Below are 23,090 nucleotides of genomic sequence, written 5' to 3' on the forward strand. Positions count from 1 at the left end.
CAAATCAAATTTTATTTGTCACATACACATGGTTAGCAGATGTTAATGCGAGTGTAGCGAAATGCTTGTGCTTCTAGTTCCGACAATGCAGTAATAACGAGCAAGTAATCTAACTAACAATTCCAAAAAAAAACTACTGTCTTATACACAGTGTAAGGGGATAAAGAATATGTACATAAGGATATATGAATGAGTGATGGTACAGAGCAGCATAGGCAAGATACAGTAGATGATATCGAGTACAGTATATACATATGAGATAAGTATGTAAACCAAGTGGCATAGTTAAAGTGGCTAGTGATACATGTATTACATAAGGATGCAGTCGATGATATAGAGTACAGTATCAACGTATGCATATGAGATGAACAATGTAGGGTAAGTAACATTATATAAGGTAGCATTGTTTAAAGTGGCTAGTGATATATTTACATAATTTCCCATCAATTCCCATGATTAAAGTGGCTGGAGTAGAGTCAGTGTCATTGACAGTGTGTTGGCAGTAGCCACTCAATGTTAGTGGTGGCTGTTTAACAGTCTGATGGCCTTGAGATAGAAGCTGTTTTTCAGTCTCTCGGTCCCAGCTTTGATGCACCTGTACTGACCTCGCCTTCTGGATGACAGCGGGGTGAACAGGCAGTGGCTCGGGTGGTTGATGTCCTTGATGATCTTTATGGCCTTCCTGTAGCATCGGGTGGTGTAGGTGTCCTGGAGGGCAGGTAGTTTGCCCCCCGGTGATGCGTTGTGCAGACCTCACTACCCTCTGGAGAGCCTTACGGTTGAGGGCGGTGCAGTTGCCATACCAGGCGGTGATACAGCCCGCCAGGATGCTCTCGATTGTGCATCTGTAGAAGTTTGTGAGTGCTTTTGGTGACAAGCCGAATTTCTTCAGCCTCCTGAGGTTGAAGAGGCGCTGCTGCGCCTTCCTCACGATGCTGTCTGTGTGAGTGGACCAATTCAGTTTGTCTGTGATGTGTATGCCGAGGAACTTAAAACTTGCTACCCTCTCCACTACTGTTCCATCGATGTGGATGGGGGGGGGGTGTTCCCTCTGCTGTTTCCTGAAGTCCACAATCATCTCCTTAGTTTTGTTGACGTTGAGTGTGAGGTTATTTTCCTGACACCACACTCCGAGGGCCCTCACCTCCTCCCTGTAGGCCGTCTCGTCGTTGTTGGTAATCAAGCCTACCACTGTTGTGTCGTCCGCAAACTTGATGATTGAGTTGGAGGCGTGCATGGCCACGCAGTCGTGGGTGAACAGGGAGTACAGGAGGGGGGCTCAGAACGCACCCTTGTGGGGCCCCAGTGTTGAGGATCAGCGGGGAGGAGATGTTGTTGCCTACCCTCACCACCTGGGGGGCGGCCCGTCAGGAAGTCCAGTACCCAGTTGCACAGGGCGGGGTCGAGACCCAGGGTCTCGAGCTTGATGACGAGCTTGGAGGGTACTATGGTGTTGAATGCCGAGCTGTAGTCGATGAACAGCATTCTCACATAGGTATTCCTCTTGTCCAGATGGGTTAGGGCAGTGTGCAGTGTGGTTGAGATTGCATCGTCTGTGGACCTATTTGGGCGGTAAGCAAATTGGAGTGTGAGTGCTACGGGCGGTAGTCGTTTAGCTCAGTTACCTTAGCTTTCTTGGGAACAGGAACAATGGTGGCCCTCTTGAAGCATGTGGGAACAGCAGACTGGTATAGGGATTGGTTGAATATGTCCGTAAACACACCGGCCAGCTGGTCTGCGCATGCTCTGAGGGCGCGGCTGGGGATGCCGTCTGGGCCTGCAGCCTTGCGAGGGTTAACACGTTTAAATGTCTTACTCACTTCGGCTGCAGTGAAGGAGAGACCGCATGATTCCGTTGCAGGCCGTGTCAGTGGCACTGTATTGTCCTCAAAGCGGGCAAAAAGTTATTTAGTCTGCCTGGGAGCAAGACATCCTGGTCCGTGACTGGGCTGGGTTTCTTCCTGTAGTCCGTGATTGATTGTAGACCCTGCCACATACCTCTTGTGTCTGAGCCGTTGAATTGAGATTCTACTTTGTCTCTGTACTGGCGCTTAGCTTGTTTGATAGCCTTGCGGAGGGAATAGCTGCACTGTTTGTATTCAGTCATGTTACCAGACACCTTGCCCTGATTAAAAGCAGTGGTTCGTGCCTTCAGTTTCACACGAATGCTGCCATCAATCCACGGTTTCTGGTTAGGGAATGTTTTAATCGTTGCTATGGGAACGACATCTTCAACGCACGTTCTAATGAACTCGCACACCGTATCAGCGTATTCGTCAATGTTGTTGTCTGACGCAATACGAAACATCTCCCAGTCCACGTGATGGAAGCAGTCTTGGAGTGTGGAGTCAGCTTGGTCGGACCAGCGTTGGACAGACCTCAGCGTGGGAGCTTCTTGTTTTAGTTTCTGTCTGTAGGCAGGGATCAACAAAATGGAGTCGTGGTCAGCTTTTCCGAAAGGGGGCGGGGCAGGGCCTTATATGCGTCGCGGAAGTTAGAGTAACAATGATCCAGGGTCTTTCCACCCCTGGTTGCGCAATCAATATGCTGATAAAATTTAGGGAGTCTTGTTTTCAGATTAGCCTTGTTAAAATCCCCAGCTACAATGAATGCAGCCTCCGGATAAATCGTTTCCAGTTTGCAGAGAGTTAAATAAAGTTCGTTCAGAGCCATCGATGTGTCTGCTTGGGGGATATATACGGCTGTGATTATAATCGAAGAGAATTCTCTTGGTAGATAATGCGGTCTACATTTGATTGTGAGGAATTCTAAATCAGGTGAACAGAAGGATTTGAGTTCCTGTATGTTTCCTTCATCACACCATGTCACGTTGGCCATAAGGCATACGCCCCCGCCCGTCTTCTTACCAGAGAGATGTTTGTTTCTGTCGGCGCGATGCGTGGAGAAACCCGCTGGCTGCACCGCTTCGGATTGCGTCTCTCCAGTGAGCCATGTTTCCGTGAAGCAGAGAACGTTACAGTCTCTGATGTCCCTCTGGAATGCTACCCTTGCTCGGATTTCATCAACCTTGTTGTCAAGAGACTGGACATTGGCAAGAAGAATGCTGGGGAGTGGTGCACGATGTGCCCGTCTCCGGAGTCTGACCAGAAGACCGCTTCGTTTCCCTCTTTTTCTGAGTCGTTTTTTTTTTTTGGTCGCTGCATGTGATCCACTCGGTTACACTGGTTGTAAGGCAGAACTCAGGATCCGCATCGCGAAAAACATATTCTTGGTCGTACTGATGGTGAGTTGACGCTGATCTTATATTCAGTAGTTCTTGTCGGCTGTATGTAAAGAAACCTAAGATGACCTGGGGTACTAGTGTAAGAAATAACACGTAAAAAAACAAAAAACTGCATAGTTTCCTAGGAACGCGAAGCGAGGCGGCCATCTCTGTCGGCGCCGGAAGTCTAGATAGACAGTAGATATAGGTAGCTATAGGTAGATACAGTAGATAAAAGGTAGATACAGTATATATAGGTAGATACTTTTACAGTAGATATGGGTAGATACAGTAGATATGAGTAGATACAGTAGATGTAGGTAGATACAGTAGATATAGGTAGATACAGTAGATATAGGTAGATATAGTAGATTTAGTAGATAAAAGGTATATGCAGTATATATAGGTAGATACTTTTACAGTAGATACAGTAGATATGAGTAGATACAGTAGATACAGTAGATATAGATATATACTTTTACAGTAGATACAGTAGATATAGGTAGATACAGTAGATATAGGTAGTTACAGTAGATATAGTTAGATATAGTAGATACTGTAGATATAGGTAGATACTTTTACAGTATATATAGGTAGATACAGTATATATAGGTAGATACAGTAGGTATAGATAGATACTTTTACAGTAGATATGGGTAGATCCTGTAGATACAGTATATATGGGTACATACAGTAGATATGGGTAGATACAGTAGATACAGTAGGTATGGGTAGATATTGCAGATATGGGTAGATACAGTAGATACTGTAGATATGGGTAGATACAGTAGATACTGTAGATATGGGTAGATACTGTAGATATGGGTAGATACAGTAGATAGATATATGTAGATACAGTAGATATAGCTAGATACTGTAGATACTGTAGTTATAGGTAGACACTGTATATATGTGTAGATACAGTAGATACTGTATATATGGGTAGATATAGTAGATATAGGTAGATACTGTAGATATAGGTAGATACTGTAGATACTGTAGATATAGGTAGACACTGTAGATATGTGTAGATACAGTAGATACTGTAGATATGGGTAGATACTGTAGATATGGGTAGATACTGTAGATACTGTAGATACTGTAGATATGGGTAGATACTGTAGGTATGGGTAGATGCAGTAGATACTGTAGATACTGTTGATATGGGTAGATACAGATAGATATGGGTAGATACAGTAGATACAGTAGGTATGGGTAGATATTGCAGATATGGGTAGATACAGTAGATACTGTAGGTATGGGTAGATGCAGTAGATACTGTAGATATAGGTAGATACTGTAGATATGGGTAGATACAGTAGATATAGCTAGATACTGTAGATACTGTAGTTATAGGTAGATACTGTATATATGGGTAGATACAGTAGATACAGTATATATAGGTAGATACAGTATATATAGGTAGATACAGTATATATAGGTAGATACAGTATATATAGGTAGATACAGTAGGTATAGATAGATTCCTTTACAGTAGATATGGGTAGATCCTGTAGATACTGTAGATATGGGTAGATACTGTAGATATGGGTAGATACTGTAGATACTGTAGATATGGGTAGATACTGTAGATATGGGTAGATACTGTAGATACTGTAGGTATGGGTAGATACAGTAGATATTGCAGATATGGGTAGATACAGTAGATACTGTAGATATGGGTAGATACTGTAGATATGGGTAGATACAGTAGATACTGTAGATATGGGTAGATACTGTAGATATGGGTAGATACAGTAGATACTGTAGATATAGGTAGATACTGTAGATATGTGTAGATACAGTAGCTACTGCAGATATGGGTAGATACTGTAGATATGGGTAGATACAGTAGATATGGGTAGATACAGTAGATATGGGTAGATACAGTAGATATGGGTAGATACTGTAGATAATGTAGATATGGGTAGATACTGTAGGTATGGGTAGATGCAGTAGATACTGTAGATATAGGTAGATACTGTAGATATGGGTAGATATAGCTAGATACTGTAGATAAAGTAGATATAGGTAGATACAGTAGATACTGTAGCTATAGGTAGATACTGTAGATATAGGTAGATACTGTAGATACTGTAGATATAGGTAGATACTGTAGATACTGTACATATAGGTAGATACTGTAGATATGTGTAGATACTGTAGATATGGGTAGATACAGTAGATACTGTAGATACTGTAGATATGGGTAGATACTGTAGATATGGGTAGATACAGTAGATACTGTAGATACTGTAGATATGGGTAGATACTGTAGATATGGGTAGATACAGTAGATATGTGTAGATACAGTAGCTACTGCAGATATGGGTAGATACAGTAGATATGGGTAGATACAGTAGATATGGGTAGATACAGTAGATATGGGTAGATACAGTAGATATGGGTAGATACTGTAGATATGGGTAGATACAGTAGATAATGTAGATATGGGTAGATACTGTAGGTATGGGTAGATGCAGTAGATACTGTAGATATAGGTAGATACTGTAGATATGGGTAGATATAGCTAGATACTGTAGATAAAGTAGATATAGGTAGATACAGTAGATACTGTAGCTATAGGTAGATACTGTAGATATGTGTAGATACAGTAGATACTGTAGATACTGTAGATATGGGTAGATACTGTAGATATGGGTAGATACAGTAGATACTGTAGATACTGTAGATATGGGTAGATACTGTAGATATGGGTAGATACAGTAGATACTGTAGATACTGTGGATATGGGTAGATACTGTAGATATGGGTAGATACTAGATATGGGTAGATACAGTAGATACTGTAGATACTGTAGATATGGGTAGATACTGTAGATATGGGTAGATACAGTAGATATGGGTAGATACTGTAGATATAGGTAGATACTGTAGATATAGGTAGGTACTGTAGATATGGGTAGATACTTTTACAGTAGATATAGGTAGATACAGATAGATAGTGGTAGATACAGCTAGATATAGGTAGATACAGTAGATATGGTTAGATACAGATAGATATAGGTAGATACAGCTAGATATAGGTAGATATGGTTAGATACAGATAGATATAGGTAGATACAGATATATATAGGTAGATACTGTAGATATAGGTCTATATTGGTAGATATAGGTAGATACTTTCACAGTAGATAAAGATAGATATAGGTAGATACAGATAGATATAGGTATATACAGTAGATATAGGTAGATACAGTAGATACAGTAGATACAGTAGGTATGGGTAGATATTGCAGATATGGGTAGATACAGTAGATACTGTAGATTGGGGTAGATACTGTAGATATGGGTAGATACAGTAGATACTGTAGATATGGGTAGATACTGTAGGTATGGGTAGATGCAGTAGATACTGTAGATATAGGTAGATACTGTAGATATGGGTAGATATAGCTAGATACTGTAGATAAAGTAGATATAGGTAGATACAGTAGATACTGTAGCTATAGGTAGATACTGTAGATATGTGTAGATACAGTAGATACTGTAGATACTGTAGATATGGGTAGATACTGTAGATATGGGTAGATACAGTAGATACTGTAGATACTGTAGATATGGGTAGATACTGTAGATATGGGTAGATACAGTAGATACTGTAGATACTGTGGATATGGGTAGATACTGTAGATATGGGTAGATACTGTAGATATGGGTAGATACAGTAGATACTGTAGATACTGTAGATATGGGTAGATACTGTAGATATGGGTAGATACAGTAGATATGGGTAGATACTGTAGATATAGGTAGATACTGTAGATATAGGTAGGTACTGTAGATATGGGTAGATACTTTTACAGTAGATATAGGTAGATACAGATAGATAGTGGTAGATACAGCTAGATATAGGTAGATACAGTAGATATGGTTAGATACAGATAGATATAGGTAGATACAGCTAGATATAGGTAGATATGGTTAGATACAGATAGATATAGGTAGATACAGATATATATAGGTAGATACTGTAGATATAGGTCTATATTGGTAGATATAGGTAGATACTTTCACAGTAGATAAAGATAGATATAGGTAGATACAGATAGATATAGGTATATACAGTAGATATAGGTAGATACAGTAGATACAGTAGATACAGTAGGTATGGGTAGATATTGCAGATATGGGTAGATACAGTAGATACTGTAGATTGGGGTAGATACTGTAGATATGGGTAGATACAGTAGATACTGTAGATATGGGTAGATACTGTAGATATGGGTAGATACAGTAGCTACTGCAGATATGGGTAGATACTGTAGATATGGGTAGATACAGTAGATATGGGTAGATACAGATAGATATAGGTAGATACAGATAGATATAGGTAGATACAGTAGATATAGGTAGCTATAGGTAGATACAGTAGATAAAAGGTAGATACAGTATATATAGGTAGATACTTTTACAGTAGATATGGGTAGATACAGTAGATATGGTTAGATACAGTAGATATAGGTATGTATTTTTACAGTAGATACAGTAGATATGGGTAGATACAGTAGATATAGGTAGATACAGTAGACATAGGTAGATATAGGTAGATATAGTAGATTTAGTAGATAAAAGGTATATGCAGTATATATAGGTAGATACTTTTACAGTAGATATGGGTAGATACAGTAGATATGGGTAGATACAGTAGATACAGTAGATATAGATAGATACTTTTACAGTAGATACAGTAGATATAGGTAGATACAGTAGATATAGATAGATACTTTTACAGTAGATACAGTAGATATAGGTAGATACAGTAGATATAGATAGATACTTTTACAGTAGATACAGTAGATATAGGTAGTTACATTAGATATAGGTAGATATAGTAGATACTGTAGATATAGGTAGATACTTTTACAGTAGATATAGGTAGATACAGAATATATAGGTAGATACAGTAGGTATAGATAGATACTTTTACAGTAGATATGGGTAGATCCTGTAGATACAGTAGATATGGGGACATACAGTAGATATGGGTAGATACAGTAGATACAGTAGGTATGGGTAGATATTACAGATATGGGTAGATACAGTAGATACTGTAGATACAGTAGATATAGCTAGATACTGTAGATACAGTAGATATGGGTAGATACTGTATATATGAGTAGATATAGTAGATATAGGTAGATACTGTAGATATAGGTAGATACTGTAGATATGTGTAGATACTGTAGATATGGGTAGATACTGTAGATATGGGTAGATACTGTAGATATGGGTAGATACAGTAGATACTGTAGATACTGTAGATATGGGTAGATACTGTAGATATGGGTAGATACTGTAGATATGGGTAGATACTGTAGATATGGGTAGATACTGTAGATATGGGTAGATGCAGTAGATACTGTAGATATAGGTAGATACTGTAGATATAGGTAGATATAGGTAGATACAGTAGATATAGGTAGATACAGTAGATACAGTAGATACAGATATAGGTAGATACGGTAGATATAGGTAGATACGGTAGATACGGTAGATATAGGTAGATACAGATAGATATAGGTAGATACAGTAGCTATAGGTAGATACAGTAGATATAGGTAGATACAGTAGACATAGGTAGATACAGTAGATATAGTAGATTTAGTAGATAAAAGGTATATGCAGTATATATAGGTAGATACTTTTACAGTAGATACAGTAGATATAGGTAGATACAGTAGATATAGTAGATACTGTAGATATAGGTAGATACTTTTACAGTAGATATAGGTAGATACAGTATATATAGGTAGATACAGTAGGTATAGATAGATACTTTTACAGTAGATATGGGTAGATCCTGTAGATACAGTAGATATGGGTACATACAGTAGATATGGGTAGATACAGTAGATACAGTAGGTATGGGTAGATATTGCAGATATGGGTAGATACAGTAGATACTGTAGATATGGGTAGATACTGTAGATATGGGTAGATACAGTAGATACTGTAGATATGGGTAGATACAGTAGATATATGTAGATACTGTAGATATAGGTAGATACTGTAGATATGGGTAGATACAGTAGATACTGTAGATATAGGTAGATACTGTAGATATGGGTAGATACGGTAGATACTGTAGATATAGGTAGATACTGTAGATATGGGTAGATACAGTAGATACAGTAGATATATGTAGATACAGTAGATATAGCTAGATACTGTAGATACTGTCGATATTGGTAGATACAGTAGATATATGTAGATACAGTAGATGTAGCTAGATACTGTAGATACTGTAGATATGGGTAGATATTGTAGATACTGTAGATACTGTAGATATGGGTAGATACTGTATATATGGGTAGATATAGTAGATATAGGTAGATACTGTAGAAATGGGTAGATACAGTAGATATGGGTAGATACTGTATATATGGGTAGATATAGTAGATATAGGTAGATACTGTAGATGTAGGTAGATACTGTAGATCCTGTAGATATAGGTAGATACTGTAGATATGTGTAGATATGGGTAGATATGGGTAGATACTGTAGATACTGTAGATACTGTAGATATGGGTAGATACTGTAGATATGGGTAGATACAGTAGATAATGTAGATATGGGTCGATACTGTAGGTATGGGTAGATGCAGTAGATACTGTAGATATAGGTAGATACTGTAGATATGGGTAGATACAGCAGATATAGCTAGATACTGTAGATACTGTAGTTATAGGTAGATACTGTAATAATGGGTAGATATAGTAGATACAGTTGATATGGGTAGATACTGTAGATACTGTAGCTATAGGTAGATACTGTAGATATATGTAGATACTGTAGATATGAGTAGATATAGTAGATATAGGTAGATACTTTTGATATTTTGGTAGCTACAGTAGATATATATATTAGATACAGTATGTATTGGTAGATACTGGGTAGATACTGTAGATATAGGTAGATACAGTATATATAGGTAGATACAGTAGATATGGGTAGATACTGTAGATACAGTAGATATGGGTAGATACTATAGATATGGGTAGATACTGTAGATATGGGTAGATACTGTAGATATAGGTAGATACTGTAGATACTGTAGATATGGGTAGATATAGTAGATATAGGTAGATACTGTAGAAATGGGTAGATACAGTAGATATGGGTAGATACAGTAGATATGGGTAGATACAGTAGATATAGGTAGATCGTGTTGATACTGTAGTTATAGGTAGATACTGTAGATATAGGTAGATACTGTAGATACTGTAGATATAGGTAGATACTGTAGATATAGTAGATATAGGTAGATATAGTAGATATGGGTAGATACTGTAGGTATGTGTAGATACAGTAGATATGGGTAGATATAGTAGAAATGGGTAGATACTCTAGATATGGGTAGATATAGTAGATATGGGTAGATACTGTAGAAATGGGTAGATACAGTAGATATGGGTAGATACAGTAGATATGGGTAGATACTGTAGATACAGTAGATATAGGTAGATCGTGTTGATACTGTAGTTATAGGTAGATACTGTAGATATAGTAGATATAGGTAGATACTGTAGGTATGTGTAGATACAGTAGATATGGGTAGATATAGTAGAAATGGGTAGATACTCTAGATATGGGTAGATATAGTAGATATGGGTAGATACTGTAGAAATGGGTAGATACAGTAGATATGGGTAGATACAGTAGATATGGGTAGATACTGTAGATATGGGTAGATATAGTAGATATGGGTAGATACTGTAGATATGGGTAGATATAGTAGATATGGGTAGATACTGTAGATACTGTAGATATAGGTAGATATTGTAGATATGGGTAGATACAGTAGATAATCTAGCTATGGGTAGATACTGTAGATACTGTAGATATGTGTAGATACTGTAGATATGGGTAGATACAGTAGATATAGCTAGATACTGTAGATACAGTAGATATGGGTAGATACTGTAGATACTGTAGTTATAGGTAGATACTGTATATATGGGTAGATATAGTAGATACAGTAGATATGGGTAGATACTGTAGATACTGTAGCTATAGGTAGATACTGTAGATATATGTAGATACTGTAGATATTTTGGTAGCTACAGTAGATATATATATTAGATACAGTATGTATTGGTAGATACTGGGTAGATACTGTAGATATAGGTAGATACTTTTACAGTAGATGCCGTAGATATGGGTAGATACTGTAGATACAGTAGATATGGGTAGATACTATAGATATGGGTAGGTACTGTAGATATGGGTAGATACTGTAGATATGGGTAGATACTGTAGATATAGTAGATATAGGTAGATACTGTCGATACTGTAGATATAGGTAGATACAGTAGATATGGGTAGATATAGTAGATATGGGTAGATACTGTAGATATGGGTAGATATAGTAGATATAGGTAGATACTGTATAAATGGGTAGATACAGTAGATATGGGTAGATATAGTAGATATGGGTAGATACTGTAGATACTGTAGATATATGTAGATACTGTAGATATGGGTAGATATAGTAGATATAGGTATATTTTGTTAGCTACAGTAGATATATATTAGATACAGTATGTATAGGTAGATACTGGGTAGATACAGTAGATATATGTAGATACAGAAGATATAGCTAGATACTGTAGATATAGTAGATATAGGTAGATTTTGGTAGCTACAGTATATATATATATATTAGATACAGTATGTATAGGTAGATACTGGGTAGATACTGTAGATACAGTAGTTATAGGTAGATACAGTAGATATAGTAGATAGATTTTGGTAGCTACAGTAGATATATATTAGATACAGTATGTATTGGTAGATACTGGGTAGATACTGTAGATATAGGTAGATACGGTATATATAGGTAGATACAGTAGATATAGGTAGATACTGTAGATACAGTAGATATAGGTAGATACTTTTACAGTAGATATGGGTAGATACAGTAGATATGGGTAGATACTGTAGATATGGGTAGATACAGTAGATATAGGTAGATACTGTAGATATCAAATCAAATCAAATGTATTTATATAGCCCTTCGTACATCAGCTGATATCTCAAAGTGCTGTACAGAAACCCAGCCTAAAACCCCAAACAGCAAGCAATGCAGGTGTAGAAGCACGGTGGCTAGGAAAAACTCCCTAGAAAGGCCAAAACCTAGGAAGAAACCTAGAGAGGAACCAGGCTATGTGGGGTGGCCAGTCCTCTTCTGGCTGTGCCGGGTGGAGATTATAACAGAACATGGCCAAGATGTTCATAAATGACCAGCATGGTCGAATAATAATAAGGCAGAACAGTTGAAACTGGAGCAGCAGCACAGTCAGGTGGAAGTTGAAACTGGAGCAGCAGCATGGCCAGGTGGACTGGGGACAGCAAGGAGTCATCATGTCAGGTAGTCCTGGGGCATGGTCCTAGGGCTCAGGTCAGTTGAAACTGGAACAGCAGCATGGCCAGGTGGACTGGGGACAGCAAGGAGTCATCATGTCAGGTAGTCCTGGAGCTCAGGTCCTAGGGCTCAGGTCCTCCGAGAGAGAGAAAGAAAGAGAGAAGGAGAGAATTAGAGAACGCACACTTAGATTCACACAGGACACCGAATAGGACAGGAGAAGTACTCCAGATATAACAAACTGACCCCAGCCCCCGACACATAAACTACTGCAGCATAAATACTGGAGGCTGAGACAGGAGGGGTCAGGAGACACTGTGGCCCCATCCGAGGTCACCCCGGACAGGGCCAAACAGGAAGGATATAACCCCACCCACTTTGCCAAAGCACAGCCCCCACACCACTAGAGGGATATCTTCAACCACCAACTTACCATCCTGAGACAAGGCTGAGTATAGCCCACAAAGATCTCCGCCACGGCACAACCCAAGGGGGGCGCCAACCCAGACAGGATGACCACAACAGTGAATCAACCCACTCAGGTGACGCACCCCCTCCAGGGACGGCATGAGAGAGCCCCAGTAAGCCAGTGACCCAGCCCCTGTAATAGGGTTAGAGGCAGAGAATCCCAGTGGAAAGAGGGGAACCGGCCAGGCAGAGACAGCAAGGGCGGTTCGTTGCTCCAGAGCCTTTCCATTCACCTTCACACTCCTGGGCCAGACTACACTCAATCATATGACCCACTGAAGAGATGAGTCTTCAGTAAAGACTTAAAGGTTGAGACCGAGTTTGCGTCTCTGACATGGGTAGGCAGACCGTTCCATAAAAATGGAGCTCTATAGGAGAAAGCCCTGCCTCCAGCTGTTTGCTTAGAAATTCTAGGGACAATTAGGAGGCCTGCGTCTTGTGACCGTAGCGTACGTGTAGGTATGTACGGCAGGACCAAATCAGAGAGATAGGTAGGAGCAAGCCCATGTAATGCTTTGTAGGTTAGCAGTAAAACCTTGAAATCAGCCCTTGCTTTGACAGGAAGCCAGTGTAGAGAGGCTAGCACTGGAGTAATATGATCAAATTTTTTGGTTCTAGTCAGGATTCTAGCAGCCGTATTTAGCACTAACTGAAGTTTATTTAGTGCTTTATCCGGGTAGCCGGAAAATAGAGCATTGCAGTAGTCTAACCTAGAAGTGACAAAAGCATGGATTAATGGGTAGATCTATGGGTATCTATGGGTAGATACTGTAGATATGGGTAGATACTGTAGATATGGGTAGATACAGTAGATACTGTAGATATTGGTAGATACAGTAGATACTGTAGATATGGGTAGATACAGTAGATAATGTCGATACTGTAGGTACTGTAGATACAGCAGATATGGGTAGATATAGTAGATATAGGTAGATACTGTAGATATGGGTAGATATAGTAGATATAGGTAGATACAGTAGATATGGGTAGATATGGGTAGATACAGTAGATATGGGTAGATATAGTAGATATGGGTAGATACTGTAGATATAGGTAGATATAGTAGATATAGGTAGATACTGTAGAAATGGGTAGATACTGTAGAAATGGGTAGATACAGTAGATAGAGGTAGATACTGTAGATATGGGTAAATACTGTAGATACTGTAGATATAGGTAGATACTGTAGATACAGTAGATATGGGTAGATATAGTAGATATAGGTAGATTTTGGTAGCTACAGTAGATATATATTAGATACAGTATGTATAGGTAGATACTGGGTAGATACTGGGTAGATACTGGGTAGATATAGTAGATATAGGAGATATAGTAGATATAGGAGATATAGTAGATATAGGTAGATTTTGGTAGCTACAGTATATATATATTAGATATAGTAGATACAGTAGCTATAAGTAGATATAGGTAGTTACTGTAGATATGGGTAGATACAGTAGATACTGTAGATATAGTAGATATATTTTGGTACCTACAGTAGATATATATTAGATACAGTATGTATAGGTAGATACTGGGTAGATACTGGGTAGATATAGTAGATACAGTAAATATGGTGTGACACAGACAACAACACAGAGTTTCACATGGAATAAACAAACATACAGTCAATAATACAATAGAGAAAGTCTATATACAGTGTGTGCAAATGAAGTAGGATACGGGGTCAATAAATAGATAAATGTGTCAATAAATAGGTCATTGTTGCGAAATTATTGCAGTATGGCAAATTAAACACTGGGGTGATAGATGTGCAGAAGATGAAATAGCGGTACTGGGCTGCAAAAGTGCTAAATAAATAACAGTAAGGGGATGTGGAAGTTGGATGGGATATTTACAGATGGGCAGTGTACAGGTGCAGTGATCTGTGAGCTGCTCTGACAGCTTAAAGCTAGTGAGGGAGATATGAGTCTCCAGCTTCAGTGATTTTTGCAGTTTGTTCCAGTCATTTGCAGCAGAGAACTGGAAGGAAAAGCAGCCAAATGAGGAATTGGCTTTGAGTACAGGAGGGGGCTGAGAACACACCCTTGTGGGGCCCCCGTGTATATAACAACCAGATTAATTATTTTAAAAATGAATCAGCAGATTATATGTGATCTTTTTTAAATCTAAAGTTGGAAGTGAACTTAATAGTCACACTTATCCTATAGATTGTGAGTAGGCCTATATGTCTCCCACTTGAATCTTCTCTTTGTGCCAGACCAGGTACAAACGCCTTCCGTTTCATTTTTCTATATTTATTTCTATGTATTTTTTACTGCTCTAGGGTTATTAATTAGAGGTCGACCGATTATGATTTTTCAACGCCGATACCAATACCGATTATTGGAGGCCGATTTTTAGAGTGTATTTGTAATAATGACAATTACAACAATACTGAATGAACACTTGTTTGAACTTAATATAATACATCAATAAAATCAATTTAGCCTCAATTAAATAATGAAACATGTTCAATTTGTTTTAAATAATGCAAAAACAAAGTGTTGGAGAAGAAAGTAAAAGTGCAATATGTGCCATGTAAGAAAGCTAACGTTTCAGTTCCTTGCTCAGAACATGAGAACATATGAAAGCTGGTGGTTCCATTTAACATGAGTCTTCAATATTCCCAGGTAAGAAGTTTTAGGTTGTAGTTATTATAGGAATTATTGGACTATTTCCCTCTATACCATTTGTATTTCATATACCTTTGACTATTGGATGTTCTTATAGGCACTTTAGTATTGCCAGTGTAACAGTATAGCTTCCGTCCCTTTCCTTGCTCCTCCCTGGGCTCGAACCAGGAACACAACGACAACAGCCACCCTCGATGCAGCGTTACCCATGCAGAGCAAGGGGAACAACTACTTCAAGTCTCAGAGCGAGTGATGTTTGAAATGCTATTAGCGCGCACCCCGCTAACTAGCTAGCCATTTCACATCACATCGTTACACCAGCCTAATCTCGGGAGTTGATAGGCTTTATGTCATAAACAGCAGAGCTGCTGGCAAAACGCACGAAATTGCTGTTTGAATGAATGCTTATGAGCCTGCTGGTGCCTACCACCGCTCAGTCAGACTGCTCTATCAAATCATAGACTTAATTATAACATAATAACACACAGAAATGCGAAGTCATTAATATAGTCAAATCCGGAAACTATCATCTCGAAAACAAGACATTTATTCTTTCAGTGAAATACAGAACCGTTCGGTATTTTATCTAACGGGTGGCATCCATCAGTCTAAATATTTCTGTTACATTGCACAACCTTCAATGTTATGTCATAATTACGTAAAATTCTGGCAAATTAGTTCGCAATGAGCCAGGCGGCCCAAACTGTTGCATATACCCTGACTCTGCGTGCAATGAACGCAAGAGAAGTGACACAATTTCACCTGATTAATATTGCCTGCTAACCAGGTTTAAAAATATATACTTCCATGTATTGATTTTAAGAAAGGCATTGATGTTTATGATTAGGTACACGTTGGAGCAATGACAGTCCTTTTTCGCGAATGCGCACTGCATCGATTAAATGCAACGCAGGACACGCTAGATAAACTAGTAATATCATCAACCATGTGTAGTTATAACTAGTGATTATGATTGATTAAGTTTAATATATTTTTGTCAAAATCGGTGTCCAAAATTACCGATTTCCGATTGTCTTGAAAACTTGATATCGGCCCTAATTAATCGGTCGACCTCTATTATTAATACTGCTTGGATAACCTCATCTACTCTTATGTATTGATTTATGTTTTATTATACTGGCACTGAACTATCAGCAGCATACCACCCTGCATACCACTGCTGGCTTGCTTCTGAAGATAAGCAGGGTTGGTCCTAGTCAGCAGCATACCACCCTGCATCCCACTGCTGGCTTGCTTCTGAAGATAAGCAGGGTTGGTCCTAGTCAGCAGCATACCACCCTGCATCCCACTGCTGGCTTGCTTCTGAAGATAAGCAGGGTTGGTCCTGGTCAGCAGCATATCAAATCAAATCAAATTTTATTTGTCACATACACATGGTTAGCAGTTGTTAATGCGAGTGTAGCGAAATGCTTGTGCTTCTAGTTCCTGCAATGCAGTAATAATCCAACAAGTAATCTAACTAACAATTCCAAAAAAAAACTACTGTCTTATACACATTGTAAGGGGATAAAGAATATGTACATAAAGATATATGAATGAGTGATGGTACAGAGCAGCATAGGCAAGATACAGTAGATGGTATCGAGTACAGTATATACATATGAGATGAGTATGTAAACAAAGTGGCATAGTTAAAGTGGCTAGTGATACATGTATTACATAAGGATGCAGTAGATGATATAGAGTACAGTATATACGTATACATATGAGATGAATAATGTAGAGTATGTAAACATTATATTAGGTAGCATTGTTTAAAGTGGCTAGTGATATATTTTACATCATTTCCCATCAATTCCCATGATTAAAGTGGCTGGAGTTGAGTCAGTGTGTTGGCAGCAGCCACGCAATGTTAGTGGTGGCTGTTTAACAGTCTGATGGCCTTGAGATAGAAGCTGTTTTTCAGTCTCTCGGTCCCAGCTTTGATGCACCTGTACTGACCTCGCCTTCTGGATGATAGCGGGGTGAACAGGCAGTGGCTCGGGTGGTTGTTGTCCTTGATGATCTTTATGGCCTTCCTGTAACATCGGGTGGTGTAGGTGTCCTGGAGGGCAGGTAGTTTGCCCCCGGTGATGCGTTGTGCAGACCTCACTACCCTCTGGAGAGCCTTACGGTTGTGGGCGGAGCAGTTGCCGTACCAGGCGGTGATACAGCCCACCGGGATGATCTCGATTGTGCATCTGTAGAAGTTTGTGAGTGCTTTTGGTGACAAGCCGAATTTCTTCAGCCTCCTGAGGTTGAAGAGGCGCTGCTGCGCCTTCTTCACGATGCTGTCTGTGTGAGTGGACCAATTCAGTTTGTCTGTGATGTGTATGCCGAGGAACTTAAAACTTACAACCCTCTCCACTACTGTTCCATCGATGTGGATAGAGGGGTGTTCCCTCTGCTGTTTCCTGAAGTCCACAATCATCTCCTTAGTTTTGTTGACGTTGAGTGTGAGGTTATTTTCCTGACACCACACTCCGAGGGCCCTCACCTCCTCCCTGTAGGCTGTCTCGTCGTTGTTGGTAATCAAGCCTACCACTGTTGTGTCGTCCGCAAACTTGATGATTGAGTTGGAGGCGTGCGTGGCCACGCAGTCGTGGGTGAACAGGGAGTACAGGAGAGGGCTCAGAACGCACCCTTGTGGGGCCCCAGTGTTGAGGATCAGCGGTGTGGAGATGTTGTTGCCTACCCTCACCACCTGGGGACGGCCCGTCAGGAAGTCCAGTACCCAGTTGCACAGGGCGGGGTCGAGACCCAGGGTCTCGAGCTTGATGACGAGCTTGGAGGGTACTATGGTGTTGAATGCCGAGCTGTAGTCGATGAACAGCATTCTCACATAGGTATTCCTCTTGTCCAGATGGGTTAGGGCAGTGTGCAGTGTGGTTGAGATTGCATCGTCTGTGGACCTATTTGGGCGGTAAGCAAATTGGAGTGGGTCTAGGGTGTCAGGTAGGGTGGAGGTGATATGGTCCTTGACTAGTCTCTCAAAGCACTTCATGATGACGGAAGTGAGTGCTACGGGGCGGTAGTCGTTTAGCTCAGTTACCTTAGCTTTCTTGGGAACAGGAACAATGGTGGCCCTCTTGAAGCATGTGGGAACAGCAGACTGGTATAGGGATTGATTGAATATGTCCGTGAACACACCGGCCAGCTGGTCTGCGCATGCCTTGAGGGCGCGGCTGGGGATGCCGTCTGGGCCTGCAGCCTTGCAAGGGTTAACACGTTTAAATGTTTTACTCACCTCGGCTGCAGTGAAGGAGAGTCTGCATGTTTTCGTTGCAGGCCGTGTCAGTGGCACTGTATTGACCTCAAAGCGGGCAAAAAAGTTATTTAGTCTGCCTGGGAGCAAGACACCCTGGTCTGTGACTGGGCTGGTTTTCTTCTTGTAGTCCGTGATTGACTGTAGACCCTGCCACATACCTCTTGTGTCTGAGCCGTTGAATTGAGATTCTACTTTGTCTCTGTACTGACGCTTAGCTTGTTTGATTGCCTTGCGGAGGGAATAGCTGCACTGTTTGTATTCGGTCATGTTACCAGTCACCTTGCCCTGATTAAAAGCAGTGGTTCGCGCTTTCAGTTTCATGCGAATGCTGCCATCAATCCACGGTTTCTGGTTAGGGAATGTTTTAATCGTTGCTATGGGAACGACATCTTCAACACGCGTTCTAATGAACTCGCACACCGAATCAGCGTATTCGTAATGTTGTTATCTGACGCAATACGAAACATATCCCAGTCCACGTGATGGAAGCAGTCTTGGAGTGTGGAATCAGATTGGTCGGACCAGCGTTGGACAGACCTCAGCGTGGGAGCTTCAAGTTTTAGTTTCTGTCTGTAGGCAGAGATCAGCAAAATGGAGTCGTGGTCAGCTTTTCCGAAAGGAGGGCGGGGCAGGGCCTTATATGCGTCGCGGAAGTTAGAGTAACAATGATCCAAGGTTTTTTCAGCCCTGGTTGCGCAATCGATATGCTGATACAATTTAGGGAGTCTTGTTTTCAGATTAGCCTTGTTAAAATCCCCAGCTACAATGAATGCATCCTCAGGATGTATGGATTCCAGTTTGCAAAGAGTCAAATAAAATTCGTTCAGAGCCATCGATGTGTCTGCTTGGGGGGGAATATATACGGCTGTGATTATAATCGAAGAGAATTCTCTTGGTAGATAATGCGGTCGACATTTGATTGTGAGGAATTCTAAATCAGGTGAACAGAAGGATTTGACTTCCTGTATATTTCTGTGATCACACCACGTCTCGTTAGCCATAAGGCATACGCCCCCGCCCCTCTTCTTACCAGAAAGATGTTTGTTTCTGTCGGTGTGATGCGTGGAGAAACCCGCTGGCTGCACCGCCTCCGATAGCGTCTCTCCAGTGAGCCATGTTTCCGTGAAGCAAAGAACGTTACAGTCTCTGATGTCCCTCTGGAATGCTACCCTTGCTCGGATTTCATCAACCTTGTTGTCAAGAGACTGGACATTGGCGAGAAGAATGCTAGGGAGTGGTGCACGATGTGCCCGTCTCCGGAGTCTGACCAGAAGACCGCCTCGTTTCCCTCTTTTACGGAGTCGTTTTTTTGGGTCGCCGGCTGGGATCCATTCCGTTGTCCTGGTTGAAAGGCAGAACACAGGATCCGCTTTGTGAAAATCATATTCTTGGTCGTACTGATGGTGAGTTGACGCTGATCTTATATTCAGTAGTTCTTCTCGACTGTATGTAATAAAACCTAAGATGACCTGGGGTACTAATGTAAGAAATAACACGTAAAAAAACAAAAAACTGCATAGTTTCCTAGGAACGCGAAGCGAGGCGGCCATCTCTGTCCACTCCGGAAGTAAAGCCACCCTGCATACCACTGCTGGCTTGCTTCTGAAGCTAAGCAGAGTTGGTCCTGGTCAGTCCCTGGATGGGAGACCAGATGCTGCTGGAAGTGGTGTTGGAGGGCCAGTAGGAGGCACTCTTTCTCTGGTCTAAATAATATCCCAATGCCCCAGGGCAGTGAGGGGTCATTGCTCTGTGTGGGGTGCTGTCTTTCGGATGGGACGTTAAAAAGGTGTCCTGACACTGGTCATTAAAGATCCCATGGCACTTATCATAAGAGTAGGGGTGTTACCCCCGGTGTCCTCGCTAAATTCCCAAATCTGGCCCTCAAACCATCATGGTCACCTATTCATCCCCTGCTTCTAACTGGCTCATCCCCCCTCCTCTCCCCTGTAACTATTCCCCAGGTCGTTGCTGTAAATGAGAACGTGTTCTCAGTCAACTGACCTGGTAAAACAAATCATCATTGTAATGTTTGTTTGTGTCAGTTAAATCTGTAAGGGATGGGTTGCCAACTGGTGATTTGACAGAAAAAATAAAATGTAGTTCTTTCACACACACAAACAATGTTTATCAGGCATCTGAAAATCCCCTGTTCTAAAGCATGTCAAAACTAAATCATATGAATAGCTGCAGATGTTTCTGTATAATCTCTAGAAATGTGCTTCAATAGATGAACCAAGAATGATCAACTTGGTATGTGTGTCTGTTTGTCCCTTCCAGGTGAACCCTGTCTCTGTCTGTCTGTCTGTCTGTCTGTCTGTCTGTCTGTCTGTCTGTCTGTCTGTCTGTCTGTCTGTCTGTCTGTCTGTCTGTCTGTCTGTCTGTCTGTCTGTCTGTCTGTCTCTGTCTGTCTGTCTCTGTCTCTGTCTCTGTCTCTGTCTCTGTCTGTTTGTCCCTCCCAGGTGAACCCTGTCTGTCTGTCTGTCTGTCTGTCTGTCTGTCTGTCTGTCTGTCTGTCTGTCTGTCTGTCTGTCTGTCTGTCTGTCTGTCTGTCTGTCTGTCTGTCTGTCTGTCTGTCTGTCTGTCTAACTGTCTGTCTGTCTGTCTAACTGTCTGTCTAACTGTCTGTCTGTCTAACTGTCTGTTTGTCCCTCCCAGGTGAACCCTGTCTGTCTGTCTGTCTGTCTGTCTGTCTGTCTGTCTGTCTGTCTGTCTGTCTGTCTAACTGTCTGTCTGTCTAACTGTCTGTTTGTCCCTCCCAGGTGAACCCTGTCTGTCTGTCTGTCTGTCTGTCTGTCTGTCTGTCTGTCTGTCTGTCTGTCTGTCTGTCTGTCTGTCTGTCTGTCTGTCTGTCTGTCTGTCTAACTGTCTGTCTGTCTGTCTGTCTGTCTGTCTGTCTGTCTGTCTGTCTGTCTGTCTGTCTGTCTGTCTGTCTAACTGTCTGTCTGTCTGTCTGTCTAACTGTCTAACTGTCTAACTGTCTGTCTAACTGTCTGTCTAACTGTCTGTCTAACTGTCTGTTTGTCCCTCCCAGGTGAACCCTGTCTGTCTGTCTGTCTGTCTCTGTCTAACTATCTGTTTGTCCCTCCCAGGTGAACCCAGACTACAACAACACATTTGTGTTTGAGAATGACTTCCCAGCCCTGCAGCCTAATGCTCCTGACCCAGGATATAACCAACATCCACTGTTCCAGTCTAAAGCAGCCAGGGGCGTCTGGTGAGGAAAACATTGATATTATTTATCTCCAATCATCTTGGTGTTAATAACAACTCAGACAAGACAAATATAACTTATAATGTTTCTTTAAACACCTCTTGGGAGGCAAATTGAAGACAACATTATTCCTGCTTTTATCACGCCCTGGTCTAAGTATTTTGTGTTTTTCTTCATGTATTGGGTCAGGCCAGGGTGTGGCATGGGGTTTTTGTATTGTGGTGTGTTTTGTCTTGGGGTTCTGGTGTGTATGTATTGGGATTGTAGCTAGTGGGGTTATCTAGCAAAGTCTATGGCTGTCTGGAGTGGTTCTCAATCAGAGGCAGGTGCTTATCGTTGTCTCTGATTGGGAACCATATTTAGGCAGCCATATTCTTTGAGTTTGTCGTGGGTGATTGTCCTTAGTGTCGTTGTTCCTGTCTCAGTGTTAGTTTACACAAGTATAGGCTGTTTCGGTTTTCATTAAGTTCTTCGTTTTGTAGTGTTTGTTATTGATTCGTGTTTTATGTTCATTCATTAAACATGGATCGCAATCTACACGCTGCATTTTGGTCCGACTCTCCTTCACACCTAGAAAACTGTAACAGCTTTAGTTTCTAATCAGCTATGACCACTAGGTGGAGACGCTGTCTAAAGAATCCAAGACCAGACCTTGAGGATATCAAAGCTGAGGATATATTGACATGTAGCCCAGACACAAGGTGCCTACCTACTGCCAGCAGTTTAACATGCTGAATTATTAAAGAAACTACGAGGCCTTTTCACACTGCATTCTCTGAGCCCAGGACTTTTTTTTTACCCTGTTTTCTCCCCAATTTCATGGTATCCTATTGGTATTTACAGTCTTGTCTCATCGCTACAACTCCCTTACGAACTCGGGAGAGACAAAGGTCGAGA

At 40.8% G+C, this 23,090-nt stretch overlaps 1 protein-coding gene across 2 annotated transcripts in view; it reads left to right on the plus strand.

Moving 5' to 3' along the window:
- galt (galactose-1-phosphate uridylyltransferase) overlaps positions 1-23,090 on the plus strand; it is a 136,305-nt gene that overhangs the window by 20,411 nt on the left and 92,804 nt on the right. For both annotated transcript variants that reach the window (XM_042326361.1, XM_042326360.1), the window contains exon 3: positions 22,072-22,196. In XM_042326361.1, coding sequence (XP_042182295.1) covers positions 22,072-22,196 — 125 coding nt within the window. The remainder of the gene's footprint in view (positions 1-22,071; positions 22,197-23,090) is intronic.

Source organism: Oncorhynchus tshawytscha, linkage group LG09, assembly GCF_018296145.1.
Source record: "Oncorhynchus tshawytscha isolate Ot180627B linkage group LG09, Otsh_v2.0, whole genome shotgun sequence".
NCBI classification, from domain to species: domain Eukaryota; kingdom Metazoa; phylum Chordata; class Actinopteri; order Salmoniformes; family Salmonidae; genus Oncorhynchus; species Oncorhynchus tshawytscha.